Source organism: Choloepus didactylus, chromosome 9 (assembly GCF_015220235.1).
Source record: "Choloepus didactylus isolate mChoDid1 chromosome 9, mChoDid1.pri, whole genome shotgun sequence".
Lineage (NCBI taxonomy): Eukaryota > Metazoa > Chordata > Mammalia > Pilosa > Megalonychidae > Choloepus > Choloepus didactylus.
Window position 1 is genome coordinate 109,419,589 of NC_051315.1, and position 26,570 is coordinate 109,446,158.

Genomic DNA, 26,570 nt, shown 5'->3' on the forward strand with positions numbered 1-26,570 from the left:
GGAGAAAGCAGGGGGCGGGGAGAAGCAGGGCCCTTTAGGACCCGGCTGCGGCGGCGGGGGAGGAGAAAGAAGCGGAGCAGGCGGCTCCCGCGCTCGCTGGGCCGAGCCACCTGCCCGCTCTCTCGCCGCCGTCGCGCTCATCACCGCCAACATGCTGCCGAGAATGGGCGGCCCTGCGCTGCCGCTGCTCCTGTCGCCGCTGCTGCTGCTGCTGCTGGGTGCGGGCAGCAGCCGCCGCGAGGTGGGCGCCGAGGTGCTGTTCCGCTGCCCACCCTGCACGCCCGAGCGCCTGGCCGCCTGCGGGCCCCCGCCGCCCGCTGCGGGGTCCGGGGAGGCCGGTGGCGCCCGCGCGCCCTGCGCGGAGCTGGTTCGGGAGCCGGGCTGCGGCTGCTGCTCCGTGTGCGCCCGGCTGGAGGGCGAGGCGTGCGGCGTCTACACCCCGCGCTGCGCCCAGGGGCTGCGCTGCTATCCCCACCCGGACTCTGAGCTGCCCCTGCAGGCGCTGGTCCAGGGCGAGGGCACTTGCGAAAAGCGCCGGGACACCGAGTACGGAGCCAGCCCGGAGCAGGTTACAGGTAACAGGCTGGGACAACTAGTTTGGAGAAACTTGGAGGGCAGCGGGGGATCCTGGCTGGCGGCCGTTACGTGGGGAAGGAGTGCGCGGTGGGAACTCGGTGACGGTTTTAGGGGAGGATGAGAGGAGTCCTTAACCGACTCGGGGGTGGCGGTGGTAGGGGTTATTGAGAGGGGTGACCCGAAAGCCAGGTCCAGGGAGGGGAACTGGAGTTAGAGCGTGCGGGAGAGTCCTGGCTACCAATTTGGTGGGGATAGATTGAAGAGAGGGAAGGGCGTGCTTGTTAGTCAGGGTGAAACGTCCCCTGATTTAAATTTCAGAGGGGGGATTTAGTCGGGAGGAGAGCGTTGATCAGCTCTATGGAGTAGGAATCTTGAGACTTACTGGGGTACAGCTGGAGTACGTGACCGCCGACGGAAGGGTCATTGCGGAGAAAGCTGCTGGGGGCGGAGGCTGCCGGATGCCGGGCACACTGCGGACCTCGAATTAGGGGAGACACCGGCGCGTAGAGAGGCCCTTCTGGAGGTGGAAGGAATGTCTGGTTTGGGTACTTTGTAAGGTGGGTTTCTTAGGGGGAAAAAAAAAATCAAAACTAGCGCTGTTGTTTTACGTAGAGAACGAGGAGAGCACTTGTCACTGTGTGGCATGGAAAAATAAAAGTGCGGCCTTTGGGAGGCGAGGAGGGGACCCCAGCGGTTGAGTTAAAGTAACTTAAGCCGGCCGGCCTACCGGCATCCCGGGGCGGGGGCAGCCAGGCGGTGGCAGCTTTGCATCTGGGCCCCAGGGCTGAATGGCAGGAGGATCCTTGGGCGGTGGACGCAGCTTTTCTTACTTGAGCTATTTGTCAGTCTCCATCCCTTCCTCTCTTTTAGAATGGGCGCCCTGGGGTTCTCAGTAAGGGGCCCTCATCCTCTCCAAAAAGTTATTTGGGGGACAAAACCAGGCTATAGGCATCTTACTTTTTTTTTTTTTAAATTGCAAAAGGCTCCCGCCCAGTGCTCTGGAGGAAGCTGTAATTATTTTCTTTCTTCTTGGAGACAGTGGTGAAATGTGTCCACTGCCTGCCACTACTGTTTTTAAAAAGAAAGCAAGCCTGACCAAGTTTCTCAAACTAAAAAAAAAAGGAGAAAGAAAAGTAAAGAAAAAGCAAAAAGATTTGTGCAACCCACCCCCACCCCATGCGTTTCAACCCCCAGATTCCTCTGGCTCACTATTGTTCTTTCCCTCTTCTCCTTGAGAATGGAATTAGGGGTCAGAGTTGAAATCTTTGTTCCATTTCTCCGGCGCATTTTGACCTTGATTGCAGAGCAAGTTAGGGCTCGTTCCAAGTGGAACCCTTTCTTCTTTCTCCTGCTTGCTTCTCTCTCCTGCCTGTACCACAACTAACCCTTCCTTCCTGCTCCTCTTAAAAAATAATCATAAGGGGAAAACGACTGGGCAAAGGTCCCTAGACTGTGGGGTGGGGGTTGGTGGTGGGGGCCTTCCCCCAGTCTGAGGGCCTCCTCTCCAAGCCCTGACTCCCCATCACCCCCTTGCACCCTGGGGCCCACCGAGGATGCACCGTGGGGCTTCAGACCTCAACTCTGACAAACTAAACATCTTCCTCAGCGGGGTAAACTTTTTGAAAGGCCTCTAAGTTAAAAGAATCATTTGGATTTTGACTGTTTTAATAAGTGTGTGGTACGTTCTCGTCCTAAATATTTTAGTATTTCTTTAACTCTCTGTTCCTTCCACTCTAAGCCTGGAAACCAACTCGCCTGCTTCCCAGATTCCAGAAGCAGGTTAGAGCCTTGGGACTAGAACAGATGAGGGAGAGTATTCCCACTCACTTTTCTCCAGAGTCTGGAGGGGGGAGTTGTCAGGGGAGCTCAGGGATAATAGGGTGAGTTCATGGGAAGAATGTCCCTCTAGATTTTCTGCCTGGATTATGGGATTCCCTTCCCGTCAGCTTGCACCAGCTGCCTCGCAGCCTGCTCCTCTTCCTCACTGCCCAGATGCCTTCCGCATTTTTCTCTTGGGACCCAGACTGTGAAGAGGGGAAACCAAGGATTTTATTTGGGGGGTTGGGGGGATGGGAGGGTGGGTGGTTGGGTATCCTGGCGGTGGTGGAAACTAGATGTGGAAGCTGAGCAGGCTCCTAGGAAGGAAGTGGCCAAGTGCAGAGGGGTGCTTGAGACAGGAATAAGACTGGTGGGCAAAGCCTGGCCTTTAGGGATGCTGAGAAGAGAGGTTTGAGGCTTCTGTGAGGCAGGGGGGTGCCGGGTCAGGGTTGGGGGGGCAATGCCGACTGAACACGGCTCAGACGGGAACCTTAGCACAGAATGCCGCTGCCTTCTGCTCTCCTTCTCGCATCTCTTCTCCCCACTCCGAAGAATGAGCACCCCACCCCCCACCCCCAGCCTGCATTCCTCTTGAGCAGGTTGCTTTTGAGAATTTTAAACATACCCTCTTATTTCCAGGCAGCAAACCCCAGCAGTTCCGGCTTTGCTGTTAGCTCTTTTGTCTTTGTTCCCAGGACTCAGGGCTAGCTTCCTGGGGATGGCAGGGATGCAGGGGGGGTGGGGTGGGCACATCGGCCGTAGAAGTGGGTGGTAGTGAGCCTGCACCCCGTGGGGCTGATGGCCTGGGAATTGCTGGTTCAAGGAAACCGAGAAGTCCGAGTGGGGTTTGTGGTGGCGGGGTCTGGAAGAAAAATGGGAGCAGTGGTGGGGGATGGTCCATGAGCTCTGCCGAGGTCAGTGGAACGTCTGGACCTCAAAAGTGTGTGGGTGTGTGTGGCGGTGGAGTGCGCAGGACTGCCTAGAAATGTCTGGGTAAGAGGAGGGAACGGGCCTGGGCCAGGCTGGGCCCTTTCAGAATTCACGGCCTGGGCTTGCCCCAGGCGGGGCTGGACTGGTTCCCTCGGCATCTTCCCTGCCTCCTTCCCTGCCCTGTACAATGCAGGGGATTATGCTGAGGGGCGGAGCCGCCCAAGTGGCCGTCTGGCGGGCTGCACATATAAAGGTGCTATAGAAATGTGCAGTCATTCAAAGTCCTGGGGCGGGCGGGCATGCGGGCCGGAGGGGAGGCTTTGCATCTGCAGTTGCTGGGGAAGAAGAAAGGGGGGCAGAGGCGAGCACTGATTTACAGTGGTTCAGTGCAGCTTCAAAAAAAAAGGGGGAAAAAAGCCATGGGACTTCTGGCTCAAAGTGCTGCTTTGCATCTCGTCTTGCATAAATTTGCATACCGAGTTCAAAGTCGTAAAATAGGCTGGGGGAATGAGTGGGACCCACTGTCGCTGATGGCTAACACCACTACCTTCCGCCCCCCCTCCCCCCTTCTGGACAGAACATCCAGAGCTCACTCTGCAGAGCTGCTCTGCTGACTCACCACTGCACGCGGGAAGGAGATGGGGGAGCTCAGGGCTGCTGCTCTTCGGTCCTGTCTTGGGGGATCCGGAGTTCCTTGGCTAAGAGACCAGGCAGGGTGTGGTTCTGTGCCCTCCTGGGTCTCCAAGGCTGGGCTGATCTGAAGGGCGGGACCCACAGGTTTCGGACCTGAAAGCTGGCAATGTTCCCACCTGCCACCTCCGGCTGCCATTGGGTCTGGTGTGCTGGGATTTGAAGAAGCCACGGAATTGGGTCTTCTTTGCCCTCAGTTTCCCTACTCACCTTCCACATAAGTCCAAAATGTTGACTGTGACTGCTTCCTTTGTGCGGTCCTAATGACCCCATTCTTTTGACAAGATAATACAGGAAACTTTGAGAAAAAAAATCCTATGGAACAATGTTAACATATCTTTAAAAAACAAAAACTGGGCTAAGGAATCTGAATTCAAATAGGTGGTAGAATCTAGGGGGAAAGAAGAACCCATCTGTTGTGGTCATGTGGCTGTCTTTGTGCAGAGGTTCTTGGCCAAATTGGACCATTGAGTTTCCTGGCAGGCAAAGTGAAAAGAGAGGCTTTTGAGTACAATGGTTCTCACTCTCAGCATACCTTAGCATTTACCTTGAAAATACATTTTTCAGGCAAATAACACTTTTGGGGTGAGGGACTGTTAGCCCTATAAAAGCACCCGTGGGTTACCTGGGGGCACGGGAATATTCAGTCAGTCATTATCAAACATCTAGGCCTGTTATCAGCTTAGACTCCAGTTGGTTCTGAGGTTAGTGCTTCTCTGCCAGTGAAAAAGGGTCATGAAAATGGGATGTACAACTGCTAAGTTTGGATATGAAAAAGAAGTTAAAAAAATTCTTGGCTCTAATGAAATAGGGAACCATGAATGGTACCTGGAGGGGCAGGGCAGGGGCTGCTAACATGGAATGAGTGAAGAGCAGAGAGTAAACAGGCTGTGTCCACACTGGTTTTGTTGTTGATTCTTTTCCTTTGTACAACACTACCAAGAAAATTCTTAGAATTTTTTTTAAAGGGACACTGTATTGGAGGGCTCCATTTCACCCTGTTCTCTCTCCTCTCTTTGTTGTGTCCCCAGCCCCCCACCCCCACCCCTCACGTCCTCCCCTGCTTTCTCCACCCTCAGCTTCCCCTAGAAGCTCTCCCATTCTTCTCTCTTCCATGCCACTCCCAACTGCTGGTCTGGTTTAGAAAAACACCTGGCTGGACTCTGCAGTAGGTGGGCAGGACTCAGAGAAAAGGCATCGGCCCCTCCCTTCCTCCAAGAGCCAGTTGTTAGAAAATCATGTGGGTGATTAGGAATTGGAAGGTTTCAAAAAATCTGATCCTTAAATGAGCACAGGGGTGGACTTTGATGGGAAAGGACTTTTGGAGTGGGGAGGTGGTGATTTCCCCCAAGGGAGTTACTGCCCAGGCTACGTCTATTGACCCCAAGGCATGGGAGAGCGAGATTACACTTGTAATTCACCAGAGGAGCTGGTGATCCCGTTGGCAGAAATTCCAGGCCCCTCTGCTTCACCTTGTTGCCTCTGGCTGACTTGTTTGCTGAGATGGCGGCAGCTGCCTGGGGTGAACTGATTTCCTGGCCTGCTTTGTCTCCTGTCTTACAACACCCCAGTGAGAGAGGCTGTATTTCCTCCACTCCACAGGTGTGGACACTGGAGCTCAGTCGAGCGGTGACCCAACTGGTAAGTAACGAGGCAAGAGACTAGCCTGGCTACCTGTCCTCTGCAGCCCTCTGCCTCCAGGGTTGGGAAAACCACTTTTAACCCAGTTAGCCATTAGTTTTGTTCCTGGATGCCGGGCACATGGCCACCATATTTTGGGTATTTGGACTGTCTTGACTTCTTTGAGGGCCTCAAGTCCTGGAGCTTGGGGACTTCAAAAATGTAAGTGGCCAAATACAGTGGACAGTCAGGAGTGACAAAAGGGTGACAGGGTTGGCCTCTGGAGAGAAGAGCTGGTAGGCAGCCGATGGCGGTGGAAACAGTCTCTTGTTTGCTGTCATATTGAGCTGGGCTCAAACTGAGACCTGCCTCTTTCATCCCAGGCGATGATGGGCAAGGACCTTCCACAAACACCCCTCTCCCCATTGGTAACGTGAAGACGATAGTGTCTCTGCTGCGGGATTTGCATGAGGGTGAATTGTGATGATGGGAAGTGCCCACCACCTAGAAGGTTCTCATGGATGTTAGCTGCCCTAATCCTGGCAAGTGAGGAGTCCTCTCGAAACCTTAGTTAGCTGAAGGCCAAGTGGAGGTGCCCAGCAAGCCCCCAGCCTCTGGAGGTGATGCCACAACGTTGAAGCACTTGAATCTGAGGCAAAGCTGTTTGGGTTCAAATCCCAGTTCCCCACCTCCTACTAGTCACTTTAGGCAAGAGCTGTATTCTCTCTGACCCTCAGTTTCTTTATCTGTAAATCAGGGGTTAATAGTACATGTACACATGTGTGTGAAGGTATATGATGCATATAAAGCCTTAGCACTGCTTTTTTGTTATTAGTCACTTAATCCATCTGCTCACCTATAAAATGGAAATTTTCATACCTTCTGGGCCCTTTTGCAGGGTTGTAGCAAGCTTTAGTTTTTGGGAAGGGTAATGAAATTGTACTTTAAATGATGTACAAACCCAATTGACAGTAAAGGGATGGTTTGAGGTCTGCAAGCTTGCATTTTTAATAAATGAGTTAGGCCCGTTCTTGGTGTGGAAGCTTCACTCTGCAGTGCCTATGTTGGGGGTGGGAGGAACTGGGGACAGAGAAGACCCCTGGGTTTGGACGCCTGGGTTCCCTTGCCTGCCTTGCTGCTGACAAAGCAGATGATGTGGGGCTGAGCTGGCCTTTACTTGCCAGCCAATCTAGAGGATCCAGCCCTCCAGCTGTAGGCGTTCAGAGCACTGGGGAATCCCTGAGATCACAGTCAGGAAGGGGAAACTCCCTCCTTTGTAGATGGCCCTACTGAGGACACCTGCTGGGACACAGGCTTCGTAATGATAGGATCAAGCACTAACCAAAACCATCCTAAAACCCTTTGTACGTGTACGTATGGAGGATGGGACGGTGTGCAGTTGCCTCAAAGCCTGTGAAGACTCTGGCGCCCATTTCCTGCTCCAAGAAAATGGGGCTTTCAGCCTGTCCTCTCCGGGCCTTGGATGCCAGAAACTTGAACGTGAGCCAGGCAAAGAAATTGGATGTTCGATCCAAAAGAATGACGTCTTCTTACAACATCGTCTCCAGAATCCACTTTACCCCTGAGTCAGGGAGCACCGTCTCATCTTGCCAGGGGCTGATGGGTTCTCAGCAGAAAAACTGGGCAGGGACAGTGTATTCTGGGCACTGGAGACACTCCCTATTGTCTGATTTCATCTGCGGTACTAGAAACCCCCTAGAGTGATGGCCTGTGTGCACATGGATGCCGACTGCTCGTTTGTTGGGCTGGGCTGCTCTGGGCTGTTGGAGTGGCAGGAGGGGGTCTGGAGGAGAGGCTCCAGGTAAGTCTTGGGGCATCAGCGTATAATTGGGTGACTATTTACTAAACCAGAAATCCAGGCAGATGGGCACCACAGCCTAGAATTTGCCATTGGGACAATCTGGGGTGGACGGTCAGTCACCCTAGACTCAAAGGGCCTTCGTGGGGAGGGGAAAGAAAAAGCCCGTTTTCTCCTGGGGTCGGAGGCCCAGAGAAATTTGTTGGTTTTCAGATTACTGAGAAACTCCTCGGTTCCCACCCTCTTCACCCACAATGAGCAGAATGTATGGGAAGTAAGAGCGTTCCCCACTCCCCCACTGGAAAACGGCCCCTCCCCCATGCCCCTCCCCCTCCTTGGCTCCTGCCCTCTGACCTCCCTGCCCCCTCCTCTGGCCACTCCTGTTCCTTAACAAAGCCAGGGAGGACGGGGCTGGCTCTGCTCCTGGGTGTCAGTCAAGGCTCAGAGGGAAGAACTTGCTCAGAAAGCCTGCTCCCCCGGAAAGAAATAGAGTCGCCTGCAGTCAGGAATTTTTTCCCTTCCTTTTTTGGGGGGAGTGGGGGTGGGGAGAGTCTGGCAGCCCTCCGGGCCCTTCTGGCCGCCAGCCCCACATCTCTTCCTGGCTGGTGGGAGGCAGGGCAGGAGTGAGGGTTGAGGAGAAGGGGGCAGGGCCTGGCAGGCATCCAGCTGCCGGGCAGGGGGCTTGGAGACGCTGGCCCCGAGCAAAGCCTGGGGCGGTTTCTAATGAGTGGGCGGATGCAGGGGTGTGAGCTTGTGTTCATGCAGGGAACCGGGGAAGAGAGGGGAGAGAGACTGAGCCCCAGAAGGCCTTGGCAAACTGTGGGGTAAAGTGGGCAAAAGAGGAGCCTGCTAAGCTGGGTTCCACCCCGATGAGTAGAGAAGACGAGGAGCTTTCTAGCAGGAGTGATCCAAGCTGGATTGTGGGGGAGCAGAGGGTCCTTGGCAATGAGTGGGTGTTGGGAGTGAAGGAGGCCATCTCAAAAAGGGTGAATGATAAAATAATGACAGGGTCCCCCGTACCAAGGAGCCCATAGTTTTTTACGGCTGTTTAGCTTTGGAATCCCCCCACTTCCCACACCCCCCACATCACAGATAAATCAAGGCTGCATTCATGGTCAAATACCAAAAGTCCAGCACAGTCCAGAATGGAGTCTGGGTTTCTGGATTCTAATTTCCAGTACCCTATGCCATCAGACTCCCACATGCAAAAAAAAAAAAAAAAGGGAATTACATACTGCTTCTTGGAAAAGCTCCTTTTCCCTGGGAGTTAGTAATTAAGGCATAACTTCACAAAAATGTGCCTTTATGTGACTCCCCAGGAAGTTTCTTTTAGGTTTATGGTCTTTACTTCTGGATAGACATGCCAAGTTGCCTCTGGATGGTGAACTTGCTTTCCGTGCCCGAGGCCAAGATAAATTGAAAATGGCACTTCCTGGTCCCCTGCCCCTGCCAGATAATGCTGCATGGTTTCTATAGCAACAGTGGTGGAAGGTGTATCAGGCAGGGCAAGGGGAAAGGGGGAGGGAACGGGAATGGGAGTGAGTTTTCCTGGATCCTAAAGGCTTTTGAGGTTGTCAGAGCCAGCTGGCATATGGCTGATGGCTTTCTTCTCTGGACAGGTGATGGCCCTGTGGAGAGAGGGATGGGGCAAGGGGATAGGGAGCAGAAGGAGTGAAGCAGTTGGATTAAAAGGTCTTGGCTGTGCCTTTTCCTTAGGGGACTTCAAATGACCAGATATCCTTCTGGTGCTTAAGACCTTTGAAGCTAAACAACATAGGTTTGGTTCCGGCTCTGCCAATGACTGCTTGACTGTGCAGTTGATCTCCTGCTCTCTGGCTCTTTTGTCAAGTGTGAGAGGGAGATAAGTGATTATCAACTAAATGGGTTTGCTTATGATAAAACAAAGTAATGCATACAAACCAGTTAACACAGAATAAAACCTTGTGACCTGTTATTATTAGAAACTCAGAAAATCAAATAGCATTGTGCTGGTACTTATCCCCTCTTTTCTCCTTCCTCTGACCTCAATATGCAGAACGGAAGGAGAGTGGCACATGGCTGGTTTTTGATGTTTTCTTATGGATTGAAGGGGAAGGCCTGTTGGAATCCTGTTCGGGGGTGTGGTTTATCCCATGGGGTGTGGCTTTTCTGAGCAGCTGCCTTTGTTTCAGAACAGCCATCGTGAGTCCTAGACTGGAGTCAGTCAGTGGTTGAGATGTTTGCAGTGGGCAGACATGGCCTTTGGTGCTGATGTCACTATTTATGGTTCTACTGATAGCAGATGGCCAGCTGTGGCCCGGCTATGCCCCACTGAATGGGAATTCTTGCTAGAGGCTGTGCTGGTTCTCTCTGGTTTGGTTGGCTGCCTCCTAAGCCAAGAATGTATAGTCAAGGAAGGCAACTGATGTGATGCCTATCAGCATCAGATCAAATCAGCAAACTTTTTGTCAAAGAAAGAGAAAAACGTGGTGACCTATTTAAAGACACTTATTTATATTCAGGATGCTTCTTGGGCTGGTTTGAAAGCGTGGCTGGCAACCCTGGACATCTGTGCAGGTTTTCGATTCCCTTTTTGCATCCTCCAGGTTCAGAGTGTCAGACCTGGAGTATCTGGGGGCATTCTTGTGAGGATGGAGAAGAGTCTGGCAGAAGGGGAAGGGGGCAGGAAAGAGGTGGGTAGAGGATTTGGTGTTTATTACTCTCTGGGATCTGGGCCGTGGGGTTGCATCATTAGAACTGGGTGTTGCAGTGGTTTGTGGGTCCTGGAAGAGGAACCCATCTCATGCTCACCACCACTCACTGCTCTTGCAGGGCTTGGCTGCTGAAGGAGATGCCAAAAAGGGGAGAAAAAGAACTAAGATAGCAAGATATTGTAGGGCAGAGCAGAGCCTAGGTTAGTGGTTGCTTTCTGGATAGTCAGCTTTACCAGTCTTTGAACATTGATGGAACACACACCATAAGCAAGTAATGAAATTAGACTAGATATAAAAAATGCAGTTCTCACTCCATGCTTTTTGATTCCAGAGTGGAACAAAAAAAGCATTTAAAAAATATTGACTATTATCTAAAAAACCAAGTTAGTACAGATGTATATAAATCTAAGGCAAATAAATGGTGGCTCTTTCAGCCTTTGGACCAGGCTCTTGGGAAGATGTTGATGTTAAATTAAAGAATGAGGGTCCTCTGTGATGAGGCCCTTGAAGTGAGCAATTCAAGTCTGACAGGTGCTGGCTTCTTCAGTCTTGAAAGAAGAACACAGTTTCTTCTTTCCACAAAAGTAAATTCAGTATGCGGAATGGCTTCTTTTCTATTTTCTTTTTGTTAAAGATAATTTTTTATTTAAAGCTCTATGGAATCTAAGACCAAGTTTGTGTTTCCAGAAAGCTTCCGTCTTATGGAGGGGGGAAGGAAAGGTATGGGCCCATGGTTTTTTGCCATGGACCCCGGCTAGAGTTCTGTAGGAGAAGCTGAGTGAGATTACAAGGGTTCTTTGCCCAGGGGTGCCCTTCACTGAGTCAGGCAAGTGGCCTCTGGACACTTGGAGGACACCTTGTCCATCCTCCTCCTTCTTCAAAAAGTTCCTCCTAAACTGTACCAGAGAAAGCCGAAGGAGAAAGACTTTTTCCAGTTGCACCTTGTCATCCATGAAACTCTTTGGTGGCGCTTCTAACCTGGGTGTCTGTTTCAGGAAACGGCTCTTTCTTCTCTGGTCATCAGGGAGCCAGAACAATGTGTCCTTCTTATTGGGTGTTGTTGGCCCTTGGGCCCCTCCATCACTCTGCACCCTAAGACCGCCAACCCCCCAGCCCTGTGGAATGGATAGGATTGGCTTGTCCCTTGGCTTTCTGAGGCCCAGCCATCTTGATTCCTTTCATCTTCCCCTCCTTGATCCTGTGGCCCTGTTCTACTGTCTCTGGGTCTTTCTTCTGACTCATTTCCCAGTTCTCTGTGGACTAGAGAACCAGACAGAAGCCTATGGTCAGGCTCCGCCTGGCAGGTGGTGACCCCGTTAAGGGTGCTTTGACCTCTCCATGGCCGTGGAAGTCTGTCGTGTCGAGAGGGCTTCCATAGAGACCCCAGCCCTCTCAGAACTGAGTGATTGATGTTTTGTCATTTGTGTTCCAAGGATTTTTGTTTTGTTTTGTTTTGTTTTTAAATATGAAAGTTAAACACCCCACTTCCTGTTCCCCATCCTTCTGTCCCAGAGCCAACCGCTAGCAGGCATTATTTAGTGTATTTTTCTAGCCTAAACAAATTTGCATGCAAATATATGATGGATGACCATTATCGACAGTTGTTCTCTGAAAATGAATTAAAAATGTACATAGAAGATTTCATTCTGCAACCCTTCCCCTCATCAACAATAGGTTTTTGAGATCTGCTCGTGCTGATATATGCAGGTCAGAGCTATTCCTTTTCACCGCTGTGTGGTAGTCCACCATAGTAGCCAGCTGATTGTACTTATCTATTCTCTTTTGACAGACTTTTGGATTGCTAATTGTTTCTTGCACTACAGATAATGCTGTATTGAACATATCTTTGCAGGTGCCCTATGTGTGAGAGAAACAGAATTCCTGGGCCAGGCACGGTCTCCAGTTTCTGTAACTCCTGGTCCAAGTTTGCACCAGAGCCCACTTTCTGCCCTCTTAGGCCTTCAGCAGCTAGGTCACCTTCCCAGGTTCCTGGATGGCTTTCGTTGAACAAGAGAAGTGTTCGGGACCCACAGGAAGGTGTGAAAGCTGATAGTGCTGTTTGCTGTCCCGATAGAAATCTCTCCTGGCTCTTCAAGGACAGCATGGCTCTGGCTCGCAGAGCCCCAGAGGACCTTGGCTGGATTTGAGCATGCTTTTGTTCTCAAACCGTCTGCCTCAGCCCCGACCCTCCCCAGGCCCTTATGATTCCAGGAAGGACCCTGGTGTTTATAAAGCATAGGCAGGGAGGCTCCGGAGAGGCTGTGCTGTTTCTGCTCTCTCAGGAGGAGCCCCAAGTGAGATGGTGAGGTAAAGTCATGTTCCAGAAATCTCCATGCTGGCTGGCCAAGAAGAGCCTCTCTGTGTGCCTCCAAAGGCACGTGTGTGTCTGTTTATGAACCCGTGAGTTTACGGGTAGAAAGAGCTTCTGAGGCCTCAGCCTTTGCAAAGTGTGGACACAGGGCCATATTTCTTGAAAAGAAGAGGCATCGTTCTTGCATCAAGAAGTGCATCAGGAAACCTGGGTAGGAGAGAGAAAAAGAAAGGAATGGGGGCCCTGGAAATGACGCCTGAAGGGCTTGTTAAAAATAACAGATTGCTTGGCCCTTGCCCAGACTTGATGTCTCTAAATCTCTGGGGCTGAGGTGCGGGACTCTATTTTTATAGCAGGGTCTTCAGATGGTGAATTTACAGATGAAGACCCTGAAGCCCACATATGTTCAGCTCCCTGCCTGGCCTCGCTCAGTCAGGACCGGGTCCTTGGTCTTCTGCCTAGAAGCTCTTGGCCAAGGCATCAAACCCAAGAACCAGTGTTCCAAAGAGAAACCTAGAAGCATCGAGGGTGGCCTGGCGTGGAGGACAGCTGGTGGGCTCTGCCCTCCTCTGCCATCTCCTGTAGCAATTCCTTCACTGTCTGAGGTGGGGTTGTATGTTTCCTGGATGTTGCAGTGACAGACTTCACTGAGCTCGTCGTCACTTAGCTAAGTGATAGGCCTGTGGTGGCTACAGGGCAGGGAGATAAGAAAGGCCAGTTCCTGTACTTGTGGGATATTATAATGTGGGTGGCTTGTGAATCTAGAACATTCTGAGAGGTCTGGTGTTGGTCATATTCTACCATGAGGGGAACCACCTTTTTTTCAGAAATCATGCTGAGGAGCAACAGGTCAGTTGCCAAAGGGGAGTTTCTTTCAGAACATCTGATGGATGTCTGGCTTTTTGTCTCCCCCCACCCCGTGCAGGGAGCTGGGGTTCAGAGGGTGGGAAAGAATAGGAGGGGAGTTTGGGGTGAAGCTGGGGTGTCAGCAGGAGACAGATGGTCCAATCAACCGACCGGGAGAATGTCATTAACTGCGTTGGTCCGTGTCCTGGGAGCCAGCCTGCACTGCAGCAGACGTGCACACACAACTCCAAATTCCAGCCGGAGAGGCCCCTGCAGGCTACCGCCTCTGACCTTTTGAAAGAGACGGGGGAACAAACATAAACAGTGTCACTCACCCAGAGAGACTGAGGGCCTCAGGTTAAACTTTAGCTAAAAAATAACAAATAGGCCCCCTTCCTCTCCCACCCCATTTCTCACTGCTCCCCTGCCCACCCCCACCCTCAGCATGGCCTGCCTCTGCACTCCCAGCCCTGTGGGTGGGCTGTGTTATTGAACACAGTGGCCACGTGCTAGATAAGAGTTTGGTGACCACAATCAGCCATCCAAAGAGACTGGCTTAGAGTTCTCTCCTACGAAAGCTGTTTTCCCTTGTGTGTTAGCGAGTTTTACCTGTGAGCCCTGCCCTGCCATTTGTCTCTCCTCACTTCCCACCCAGCTCAATGGCCCTTCAATCCAGGGTGGCCTTGCAGAGATCTGGGTTCTGGACTATGTTGCCTTGTATGGCCTTGCAGAATTTTCTCCATTGCCCAATTTTCTAATCTGGAGAACAGGAAGCCTCAGCCCTGCCTGTCATTATCCCACAGGATTTATAGGGAAAGAATTAGTGAGTATATTGGAGACTTCTGAAGATGGTCTATAAACTTCTCCCTAAGAAACTTCTCCCACCTTGCCTCCATTCCTTCCCCTAAATGTTGTAAACAAAAGTTAAATAATTTAGGCAAATCCATGCTACCTAAGGACATCATCAAATGGCAGAAGGCTTTGATATGTGGCAATGGACAGAATTTATACAATCATCAAAAAGAAGTGGAGAAATATGCAAATAGGGTAGCAGAACTCTCTTGTAACACGTAATATTTTTCCCATTCATTTGCAGTCTACACATCAGATATTGCTCTCTCTTCCCCCTTTCATTTACCTCTTCATTTCATTTACCTATTTGAGAAATAGATCATCTGCCCAAACATTTCTTCTAAATCATGATTTTGACCTCAAAGTGATACAGTAATCTTGTATCACATTTAAATAGTAGTCTTTACCTTAGCAGAGTTACATTCCCATTTTAAGATTTGAGAAATTAGAGAGCCCAGAAAGGTTAAGGGGTTTGGCTGAAATCACAGGTGAACAGTAAGTGGCGGAGGCAGGATTAGAATTCAGGGCTCTTGACTGCTGGTGTTTTTCATCCATGGAGTTAATGAATGCTCCGCTGGCACGGGTATCAATGGAGACATTGTCGGGAGGTTAAGGGGGAAGGTGGTGGGTATTCATTCTTTTCTATCATATGTCAAGGTTCAGTGCATTTTGGGTAAAATTAACAAAGAAGGAGCCCAGAGAGCTGTGTGTCCAGTCAGGGTGGTACCAGGAGAGCAGCCGGCCTCCCTCAGGCCCATTGGTGGGCACGGCCCAGAATGCTAATACCTGGTGAAGGAGGTAATGCCACTGGAGGTTGTGGTAGGCTCGAGCGCCTGGCTCTTATGTTGAAAGATAATCATAGGAGGAGAAGGCTGGAAAAATGGTTACACTTTCTTCAGAAACTAGGAAAAAATGAGGTTTTATGAGATAAGAATCTTATCGACCACAAGGGTTTTGATTCACTGAAAAAGGTGGACAGTGCTAGAATCAAACAAGATTGTATCGGGCAAAGGGAGTTATGCCGGTGTTATCTTTTCAAATGAGTGTATTAATGCATAGAAGGAGACGTGAACAATTGATTGTATGCTTTGTGTGACTGCATGATATGTGAATATATATCAATAAAATTGAATTATTTAAAAAAAAAAGTAGACATAAGCTCTTCAGCTTCCAGCTGCCCTCCTTGACTGGAGTTGTAAGAGTAGGTCACGGGACAGTGTGGGGACTCCATGCCAACTGGGAAGTACCTGTGGTGATGGCAGAGAAGGTGCTTGCCCCTGTGAACCCAGACGATAGTACTTCTGGACCTTATGCCTGGCATCTGAAAAATGCGACAACTCATCCATTTGCTCTCATTTAGTCTGCCTATATGGAAGTTCTCCCCTGTTTTCAAGCCCTCTACCAAATGGGGTCAGGATTTCTCAATACTGCCCCTTTATAGTCTCCCCCACTTGTCTTTGGCAAAGTTTTACCTTCTGTGTATAATCGTGAAACTCCCTGTTGACCCATTTCAGCCATCGCTATGCAGGGGAACATAGCTAATGCTTACTAATCACTAGGGAGCGACATGTTCAGGGACATTAGAGGTTCCCAGCAGTCATCTCTAAGCCTGATGCCTTTTCCCATTACGATTTGGGTTGCTGCAGCCGGTCCAGGTAAGAGCCGGCCGAGCTGCATACATAAATGGTTGCTTAAAAAATATTATTCTGAACCTAACTCTCTTAGGCAGAAAAAATACAAGTTGGTGTTTTTGTTCTGAGGGCAAATTCCATCTCTAGTTGGAGTTCTACATCTGGAATGTTTTCCTGTGGATTGCTCCCGTAGCCTATAAGAGAATGTATGGGAAGAACTTGGGAACATGTGATGATGCCCTTGTGTGACTGTCCTGGGGGGTGGGGGAGGAGATGGAAGCAGTTAAGAGCTAACCCTGTATCCAGCTACCGCGTGCCAGGTGCCATATATGCCTGCAGTAGCTCCCGGAATCCTCCGAGCAGCCCACCAGACGTGAGTGCTGCTTGTCCTTTTACAGATGAGCATTGAGGATACACAGAGCTTAAGTAACTTGTCCAGGGCTGCACAGCCAAGTGGAGAATCTGGGATGCAGACCCAGGCAGTTAGACTTTGGAGCTTGAATTCTTGAACCTCTTTGGTTGGGAATGGAATCAAGGTTTTTCTCAGCCTGCAATCCTTTCTGATCTCCTCCCAGTCAGCTATTTCGTTTCCCTTCCCTGAACTTCGAACTCAAGATGTAGAGTTCAAAACTTGGCCATTGGACTTGGGTCCTGAAGTCTGTTCCAGAGAAAGAAACAGATGCTCTACTATCTTCAAAAAGAGTGTGTGTCAGCAAACAAGGCCCCTGGATTTCCTCATCTTCCTGGCATGTTCGCTGGGAGTGACGGGATCAATAAAGGAATGGAATAAAACACCCTTGAATTTAGGTGACCTCCGTGAGAGTGAACAAACTGACCTTCACCTTGGGAGAGGTAGGTGACATCTCAGAACAGGAAGCCAACTCTATCCTCCCAGGAGAAAACTGCCTAGCTGCCCCCACGCCCACCCCCATCTCCTGGGACCTGGAACCTGGAACCAGGGCTGCAGTATGATTTGGGGGGCCCTAGGCACTGTTGCCTGGGTGGACCTCTTCCTCCATAAAAAGATATTTAAAAATTGTATTTTATAACTGTTGATATAAAGATGAATGTACTACTATTGTATATTAGGACATTTTCTTCAACCTTAATGGTTTTTTTTTTTCCCTTCTGATTTTTAAAAAGACATTAAAAAGACATTAATGGGCTCTAAAAGCATCATGGGCCCTAAACTACAAGGCTCCTTTGCCTCAGGGACGAGTTGGCCCTAGCTGGAGCCCCGAGGCCTGAATGTACATTTATCTGTGTGTATCTGTCTCCGGAGTGTGCAGAGTGTTCTGAAGGACAAATGTGTACTGACCTCTAGGGCTCAGCCAGAGGCTGCTGCTTTGGTGTCACTGATATAGGGGCCCGGGAGGGCTTAGGGAAGAGGGAGAGGCAACCTAAAAGTCCTCTGAGATGCCTGGGGGAGAAGCTGTGGAGTCAAGTCCAGATGTATGGCTGAGGCTGGAGGGTTGGTAGAGGGGAGGGGTCTTAGCTGTAGGTGGGAATTATAGGAGAGCTCAGATCTGTTTTCTGTGGCACATGGAACCATTTCGTCAGTGGGCTGGGAAACTTCTAAGCCTTTGGAAAAAGCCTAACTCCTGAACAGTGAGTGATTCTCACCTAGGGGAGATTTTAGCCTCCCAGGGGCCATTGGGCCATACCTGGAGAAACCTTTTGGTTGTTATGATTTGGGATGGCTGCTATTGACATCGAGTGAGTAGAGGCCAGGGACGCTGCTAAATATCCTACAATGCACCGTACAGCTCCTCATAAAGAGGAATTACCCGGTCCAAAATGTGTGAGACAGAGAAACCCTGCCCCAGAAGGATGTTCTAGGCATTGGGTCAGGACAGTGGGGCTTTCCAGAAGCTTCTACACAGGACTGAACATGGGCTGCCTTTCTCTTCTTCACCCAGAAAACTAATTATAGGCATAATGGAGACCAGCAGTCTTATCGCAGTGGGGTGGGGTGGGAGTGCATGGGCAAGAGGCCTCCTGAAAGGGAGGAGCCAGGTGAGCTCCATCACCAGAGTGGATTGTCCCAGCAATGGTGGCAACGTGCTGTGGTAGCAGATTCCCAGTGCCCTTGTCTTCTGTAGCTACCACGTAAGCGGAGCCCCAGGTCTCCAGGACTGGAGGATGGTGTGGAGGGCTCCAGAGGTTCTTGCTGCCTCTGCCGACCAGCTGGGCGGGGTGCTGTGATGGTGGTGGGCCAGGGGCTGTGCCCCGGAGTGTGACCTTAAGTATAAAGGGGACCGGGTGAGGGTGACCTGGAGGTCCCTATTGGGGCTTTCACCATTTGATCCTGGGTAGTTTGGGAAGGAGGCAAAGGGCCTTTCTATATGGCCCCATGCAGCTGGGGAGAAAAGGACTTCCCTAGCCATCTTGCTCTGCTCCTTCTGTGTTCCCCGGGCCAGTGCCTGCGTGGATGGAGAGTCAGGGGAGCCCGGAATCGTCCCACCCCAGTTCTGGGTGCAGAGAAGACTGTTGAGGGTGGGGAATGGCTGGAGAGGGTGGATCTGCCCTGAGGTAGTGAGAAGGGGGTTGAGCTTGTGCCAACCTCTTCATTATGCTTGGAAGGTTACCTTTAAGGGATAGAGAATTATCTGAATCAGACCACTCCTGTTTATTTTGTGTTACCTCAGATTTTCCCAAGCCTCTTGCTGCACCCACCCCCCACCCCCAGCCTCCTGTCCTCCACCTCTTGTGTCCTCCATGGTTGGCTCCAGCTGCCTGACCGAGACCCAGAGGGGGTCCCTGTGCAGATGAGGGGGCCCTGTGCAGACATGGGGGGTCCCTGCGCAGACAGAGGGGCAGCAGTGGAGAGAAAACCTGCAGCAAGGCAGGGCTACTCAGCCTCTCCCTTTTGGGACACCTGGCAGGTAGCTGAGCAAGGGGAACTCTGAATACTTCCCACGGGGCCTTGGGTTTCTGCTGCTCTCAGCCTCAAGTTGCAGTGAGGGCAGATGGATGAGAAGCATTTGGAGTGGGTTAATGGGTCTGGCAACCCGGTGGGACAGGATGACTACCTCATCTGGAGGCACAGCCTTCGGGATTGCCTTCCTCTGCAGGTGGGGGTGGCGGCTGCTGGGAACAGGGTTGAACCTGTGCTTGGTTGTATTTAAGGTAAACCCCAGGGAACCAGGAGCCCCTGGGGAAGTAGTCATCCATTCTAGATACAGGAATATTCCAGGTTTCAGAGGGTTTATTCAATTTTTAATTTTTCTGAAGTTTAACACTTTTGGTTCGATTTTTTTTTTTTTTTTTTTTAGTGCTGGACATTTGAAATTTTAGCCCCCTCCTTTTTTTTGGTTTCCCAGCTTGTCATTGTCAACACAATTCATGTTTTGTGCTGCAAAACGGACATCTTCAGGGGTCACCGATGACTGTGGAATTGTTGGCCTTGTACCAAGTGTCCCCAGAGTTCTTAGGCTTGTTTTTTGTTTTTGTTTTTTTAACTTTCCTCTTTCCTCACTGCCATTTGATACTTCTTGCTGTTGTCCACATGCATTCCTTCTTTTCCTTTTGATTTTTTTTATTTTATTCTGTGGCAGGCTCAGAAACGAGACATCCCTGCTTCTCAGAACAATACTATTTCGAGCTGCCAAGGTTCTTAACATGCCAGTTCTGCACATGCCTCACGAGAAAAATGCCAGAACTTTAGAATGCACAGACCTGGCGACAGCTGGGATGATGCTCAGGCTCACTGTCCCCCGCTTCCTCGTCCTCGACTGGCTTCCATGTTGCAGAGGGTGTGGGCAGCCGAGGCAATTGCCATTTTCATCGGCATCATAGAAGTAATGACAGACAGCCCATAGGTAGCGTTTCCATGCCCTGGGTTTACCTTAAATAGGCTCTCGACAGTTGTAGGAAGTAGGAGCTGTCATTGTTCACAATTTACAGTTAAGAAAACGAGGCACAGAGAGGCCGTATTGGGGAGACAGCTGGTGGAGAAGGTGGTGGAGCTGGGACTGAAGCTGAGTATGCCCTCGTAACCAGTCTAGCTGCCCTAGCAATGGTGAGCCAGGTTTGTAAGGGGTGTTCCTGTAACTTGTAAGACCTGACCAGGTATTAGGACCCTGTGGAGAGGGGAGAGATGGGAGTGAGCCCTTGTCAAAGCCTGCTTTTGTCCGGGATCACGGTAGAGCTTGTCTCCTGGGGGCCGGTGGTCCGCGTGCACCGTGGGAGCAGGTGCTGCTCTACTGGCAGCACCCCAGGCCGCACCTGGCACAGAAGAGGTGCCCCATCCCTCAGCTGGTGAGTGAGTGAGCGCTCAGCTCACTGCATCCCAGAGGTGGGCATTACAGCCTCTGTTTCACAGGTAAGGGCTGGCAGCAGGGCCAGCTCTTTCTGTGTACAACACTGCCTGGGAACGGCCGTTTGAGCCCCCATGCGCGCGCGCACACACGCGCACACACACACACACACCATCTTTACCGTCTTCCTTGTCTTGTTGGGGCCCGCAGGGGAGCTGTTCTGAGCACTGTGGTCTGGGGCTCTGTTTGCTCTGCTCTGTCAACAGCAGCTGGGCTGGGCTGGGCTGTTTGATTCCGGCCCTTCTGAGTCTTGCTGGGACTTGTCTCCCTGCTTACACCGCTGCCGTGTGATTCTGCTGTCCTCCTCCCCTGGCTGGACGTGCTGAAGCCTGAGCAAGGCCATGGTAGCTAGGGGCTGCTTTCAGACCCCTGTGCCCAGGCTGTGCACACAGGAGGAGCCTTTTCGTGTGGTTCAAGAATAGACGCTCCTTGGACAAACAGCTGATGAGGCTTCAGGGTGGACAATAGGCTGAAATGAAAGGTTGAGGAAGTCATGTTTCCTTTCCTGGGGCATGCATTGTAAGGGGGAGGGGGCTGTCCAGATAGACCTGGATACAAATGAGTCAATGGGGTGCAGCCACCATAGGAGCAAAGCACTGTGTGGGCTCTGAGGTGAGGAAACGGGGAAATAAGACTAACAGAGCGGAGTGTTGGAAACCAAGGAATCCGGTTGGCGGTGCAGCTCTCGGCTTTCTCACTGCCTCACCAGACATGGCATGGCCCCATAGTCTCTGCTGCCTGAGCCTTTAAAACCCACCTTATCTGTGTTCTTTTGGACAATAGATGATGAGCCTCTTAAACTGGGGGTTAGAAATAGGTGAATCTGGGAGATCTTGACAGAGGAGTACAAGAGACCCCAGAAGGAGTGTGCAAGTGGTACCCGCATAAGCATTATTGTGAAAATTGCAATAAAATTGCAATAGGTAATCCATGTGAACTGCTTAGCTCGGGACCTGATGTGTAGGAAGCACTCATTAGAGGTTGGCCGTCTCCAACCTTGTCATCGTCAGCGGTCCGGGGAGCCCCTGGAGGTCACGTCTCTCGGAGCCCAGACGTGGAGCTCTTTCCTCCCTCTCGCTGCAGACGAGGGTGGCCTGGCTGAGAACCACGTGGATGGGACCGTGAACATGCTGAATGGTGGAGGTCCTCCTGGCCGCAAGACCCTTACGTCGGGCATGAAGGAGCTGGCCGTGCTCCGGGAGAAGGTCACTGAGCAGCACCGGCAGATGGGCAAGGGGGGCAAGCAGCACCTCAGCCTGGAGGACCCCAAGAAGCTGCGGCCGCCACTTACCAGGGTCAGTGAAGTCCTGTCTGTGTAGAGGGGTGGGGTTCTCACAGCTGGCGCAGGGCGTCCCTAAAAGATCTGTGTATGTCTTGTGCTATTTAGAGTCAAAGCCCTCCTGTCACCAGCTCTGCCATTATCATGTTCAGTGACCTTTGGGACAGTTACTTCTCTTTGGGTGCCTCTGCCTCTGGCTGTATAATGGACCATGCATAGGATTTTCTTGAAGTCCTTTCCTTCTAAAACCTCCACATTTTGGTTTGTCTTTGGGATATAGGCAGAGAAGATGAATCCCAGATATGAAGACGGATTCACTTGAGCTTGCTCCGTCTTGTTGAGATACACTCCCCTCACTCAGCTACACCCCTTCCAATTCCCAACTCCGCTCTGCTGTCCTGGGCCTCAGCCTTGGCTGGGTTTATGGAAAGGAAGGGAGTTTGGATGATTGAGTCAATGTGCAGATCCTCTGGAGACAACCACTTAAATTCTGTACTTGCAAATAGATCCCCTTTTGATCCATGAGAGCCTTTGCTATAGAGCAAGAAGAGGGAAGTCTTAAAGCCGTCTGACTTTCTTTAGGGAGTAGGGAAGGCACAACAATATGGCATGCCAACTGGCTGTGTGACCTGGGGAAAGTTCCTTCCCCATGGATGAGAGTCTTGTGAGGTTGCATCTAGTGCTAGTGTGTGGGAGCCCATTCTTTTCACCCCAGCCATCCTCTGTGCCCTCTTGTGCCCACAGACCCCCTGCCAGCAAGAGTTGGACCAGGTCCTGGAACGGATCTCCACCATGCGCCTTCCAGACGAGCGGGGCCCGCTGGAGCACCTCTACTCCTTGCACATCCCCAACTGCGACAAGCATGGCCTGTACAACCTCAAACAGGCAAGTGCGGGCCTCAGCCCCAGGCCTGGGTGTGTCTTGTTCCTGCCCCCATTCCCTGGCTCCACTTCTGAGCCCTAAGTGCTGAGAAGGAGCCCCAGACTTCTGCAACCGTGGGGATGCCAGCCACCAGGTCAAGCAGGGTGAGGCCTTCACTCCTTGGCTTTGGGTGGGCCAGAGGCCGACGCCACGTACCCAGCTATCTGCCACAAGCCCTGGGCGTTGGGTTGGGAGGGAGCCTCTTAGAAGAGTGAAGGAGGTTTAAACCACTGCTTCTCGCATTTTACTAAGCATTAGAATCACTTGGAGGTGGTGGTGATTCCTGGCACTCACTCTCAGAGATTTCAGTAGGCCTGGGGTGGGGCCGGAATTCTGCATTTCTAACAAGCTCCCAGGTGATGCTGATGTTCCTGGGCCATGGACCATACTTTGAGAACCACTGATGGAATCCATTGGCCAAGTAGCTGCTCTGATTTTCAGATATTTCAGGAAATGGAAGATGAGAGTGAAGAGACACCATTTACAGTATTTCTAAAAATAAGAATAGAATAACACTATAAGCACATTAAAGAAAATTAAGAAAGTAGAAGTCACCTAAGAGCCCCCTTTCCCTCCCACTGTCTGTCCTTAACATGATCAATGTGCACGGACAGTGTTTTCCTCTTACCACTCTATTGTCAGTATTTTTCACATAGGCTTTGTAGTGGTCATTGTTAGCAGCTGTTTAATATTCCATGGATCGGATGCTCTGTTACTTAGCCTGCTCCTCTGTACCTCACCCCTCACCCCATCTATAGGGAGTGAAAGTCATGTCTGTTTCACTTCAGGCAGAGAAAAGGAAGGAAAAGGAAGGGGGCTGGTGGTACATAGTATGGGCTCACCTGAGACTGTTTTTAAGCAGAGGTTCCCAACCCTGGCTGCACATTGGGATCTCCTGGGAAGCCAGGGCCCCACCCTCAGAGATTTGGATCTTATAGGTCTGGGTGCTTTCTGGGTATCAGGAGTTTCTAAAGGTCCCCTGATGATTCTAAAGGGCAGTCAGGGTGGACTTAGAGGGCGGCTGCCTGGAGCCAGGAGATGGGGAGCCAGACTCGGGTCATTCTCAGGGTCTCAGGGCAGCTCTTAGCCCCTCTGAATATCATTCTAGTGTTAAAAGCTGTTTGTACACACACTATACACTCTCTAAATACAAGCCAGCTATTTCATTTGGAGCTCAAAAAAAGTAGTGATGAAAGAGGGCTATCTGCTATACTTTATGGCTAACTAAAGGGATTTTCAAGATGGGTAAGAGCCTGGACCCTGGAACCAGAATGCCTGGGTCTACATCTCAGCTCTGCCTCATGTGCTGTGTGACCTTGGGTGAGTTACTTAACCTATCAGTGCTTTATTTTTACCATCTGTAAAATGGGGGCAGTAATGGTTCTGAATGCTGCACAAGGTGGCTGTGAGGATGCAGTGAAGATAGACATTAGATATTGACTAAATGGGCAGTGACTATATGGCTTACACAGTGCCTGGCCCTTAGTAAGCACTGGGCTAGCACTGGCTTTGAGTGTCACTTGCATTTTTCAACTTATGCTGTGACTGAGCTCCAGTAGGATGTACCCCAGGTCCCCAGGAGATGGAACCTCCTTGAAGGGAGGGGCTGTGTCTTTTCATCTTTGAGCATCCCGGACAGCCAGACTCATCAGTATTACCATGGAGCTTGTTAGCAGAGCAGAATCTTGCTTCCTAACTAGTAAAATCTGCGTTTTGACAAGATTCCCTGGTGCACATTCAAGTTGGAAAGACAACACCGGGAAGTGCTGGCTCAGAGCCCACAGTAGCTGCTCAGTAAACGTTTGGTTGTGTGAAGGAAGGAGAGCTGGTGGCTGGGGTTGGGTATCCTCCATGTTCTCCTCTTCTCTCTCCTCAGTGCAAGATGTCTCTGAACGGGCAACGTGGGGAGTGCTGGTGCGTGAACCCCAACACTGGGAAGCTGATCCAGGGAGCCCCCACCATCCGTGGGGACCCCGAGTGTCACCTCTTCTACAACGAGCAGCAGGAGGCCCGCGGGCGCACCCAGTAGATAGAGTAAACCAGAGCCAGCCGTGCCTGGTGTCCCCCCTCCCCCTCCCCCCTCTCCAAACACCGGCAGAGAAGGGGGAGCACCTGGATGGGAGGTGGTGGAGGATTTTCCAGGAGTTTTGACATGTGTATTTATATTTGAAAGAGACCAGCCCCGAGCTTGGGCACACCCCCTGCCATCCCCCTTCTGCCTCCCCAGCAGGAGATGCCTACAGCCTCCCCTTCTCACTTCCCCACTGGGAAGACAGAGGGCTGGTTACAGTGGGGAGCTGGGGTAAATGTTTGGGAGGTGGGAAAAAGACATTTTTATTTTTGAACCTCTGTGTCTCTTTCACTTACAATTAAAGGAAGGAAAAATAAAGTGTGTGTCTTGTGCCTGAGTCTTTGGGGCCTCCCCGGGAAAGCAGTCTGGAGGCCGCTGAACCTCCTTCCAATTCAGCTTTGTCCCCGATTCCTGGGAAAATGGGCCTCTTTCCCATCCCTAAAATGGGAAAGGGGAGGATGGGACTTCTTCTGAGTGGTGTTGGCATATGGAAACAAGAGGTCCTCAACCCAGAGCCAACTCAACCTGCAGCCCCTGGGAATATTTGGTCTCCGCAGTCGGCTCCCAGGTGAGGCATCTGGTCCCCAACAGGAAGGGCCTTGAGGAGGGGAGAGAATACGTTTATCTTCCTCTCCCTCATTCAGAGGATACTGCAGCAAGGACAGCGGGAGAGTGGAAACGTTGGAATTGGGGTTCTCTTGCCCCTGAAATAAAGGAGAGCCCCCTCCTGCTCAGCAAGAGGCATTTCAACTCAGCCCAAAGGGATCAGCCATTCGCAAAGGTGTTACCCCAGGACAGTTCAGGCACCGCCCTTGCAGGGGCTCACGTAATTGTTAGGCTCCCAGAATGGCAAGTGCTAACTGGATACAAAGGGCTGCGGGTGTAAAGGAATGAAGGCTGAGGGACTAGAGAAACTGAGGCACAGGGCACGAACTCTACCCACTTTGTTCTGTTGGCTCCCAAGCCCCTGGTGAGTTCTAGGAGACCCCCCTCCCCCCTTTGCAGTGGTTCATGGAGGGGGGGATGACCCGCTCAGCCTTTTGAGGCCCTCTGCCCACCCTCTGCCCCCTCCTCCCAGCACGTGGTTCAGAGCCTGCTGGCTTCCATGCCCTGTCCTCTCTGGGCTTGGGTCTGAGCCCTTCTGCCCCGAGGAGGGGCCACCTCCCCCAACTGTTGGCAGAGGGACCCCTGAGGTCTTTATTGAGGGTGGGCTTTCTCTCATTCAGGTGGTAGAAAACCAGTTCCCTGCAAAAGGGGCAAATTCCAGCCAGGGCTCTTCCAGGAGATTCGGTCACTTAGCGCTCGCCAGCTGCCCACGGAAGTACATTAATTAATGTAGTCCATCCTCCGACTCTAAAAAGGAGGTGCTGTTAGCGCCACTTTATGGATGAGGAGAAAGGTCCAAGAGGGGCCCTTAACTCCAGCTCCCGGGAGCACGGACCCTGAGTTACGCTGCCGCCTGCAGGAGGAGGCAGGGCAGGACGCGCTGAAGAGCCGACAGGGCTTTGGGCTCAGCTTGGATCCTGATGGGCCTGTGGGGAAGCAGGGGGTCCGATTTCCTCTCCTCCATCAGCTGTTGTAAAGGAGTCGTCGGCAGCTGGTGTCCCAGGTTAGGGCAGCCCATGCGGGCTCTCCTGGGAAGCCCAGTAGTTCTCAACCTTGGCTAATATTTGAATCAACTGGGGCACTTAAAGAAAAAACTCAGATGCCAGTGTCCCACCTTCAAATATTCTGATTTAATTCCTCTGGGGTAGAGCCCAGGCAGGAGATATATTTTAAGGTTCTCAGGTGATTCTAATGTAGAGCCAGGGATGGAAACCAAAGGGAGTCAAGAAGAGTGCTGGGATCAGGACACCTGGGTTTGCATCTAGACCCACCACTTGCAATTCCATATGCCTTGGGCTTCTCTTTCCTTCTCTGAGTCTCAGGTTTCCTCCTCCTCTGTCTAATGGGCATGGTTTCAGCCTCAGAGAACAGGGTGCTATCAATGTCAGACTGGATGTGAGCATGTTTTGGACACTAAAATGGGAGGGATTATTCTGGGGCCAGTGGTGGGGTCAGCTCGCATGCCAGCCCCTTTGCGTCGAGGTTGCCAGCTTGCTTGGACCCTGTCACATTTTGCAGATTGCTGAGGATCCCACACCCTCCCTGCCCATTTCCATGTCACTTACCTATAGTCCCCTTGCACTCCCGA

The 26,570-nt window shown here is 51.4% G+C and overlaps 1 protein-coding gene across 1 annotated transcript; it reads left to right on the top strand.

The window, feature by feature from the left end:
- The first annotated feature begins 55 nt into the window (after positions 1-55).
- Positions 56-24,694, top strand: IGFBP2 (insulin like growth factor binding protein 2). The gene is made up of 4 exons (XM_037849706.1): positions 56-575; positions 21,189-21,400; positions 22,129-22,269; positions 24,182-24,694. Exons 1-4 carry the CDS (start codon positions 152-154, stop codon positions 24,332-24,334), a joined length of 930 nt encoding a protein of 309 aa, XP_037705634.1. The 5' UTR covers positions 56-151; the 3' UTR covers positions 24,335-24,694.
- The last annotated feature ends 1,876 nt before the right edge of the window (positions 24,695-26,570 follow it).

Excerpts from the sequence above, each read along its gene's own strand:
- IGFBP2 (XM_037849706.1), top strand. The coding sequence starts at position 152 with ATGCTGCCGAGAATGGGCGGCCCTGCGCTGCCGCTGCTCCTGTCGCCG. Across the intron at positions 576-21,188 it reads CAGCCCGGAGCAGGTTACAG|ACGAGGGTGGCCTGGCTGAG; the intron begins GTAACAGGCTGG and ends CTCTCGCTGCAG. Across the intron at positions 22,270-24,181 it reads GCCTGTACAACCTCAAACAG|TGCAAGATGTCTCTGAACGG; the intron begins GCAAGTGCGGGC and ends CTCTCTCCTCAG.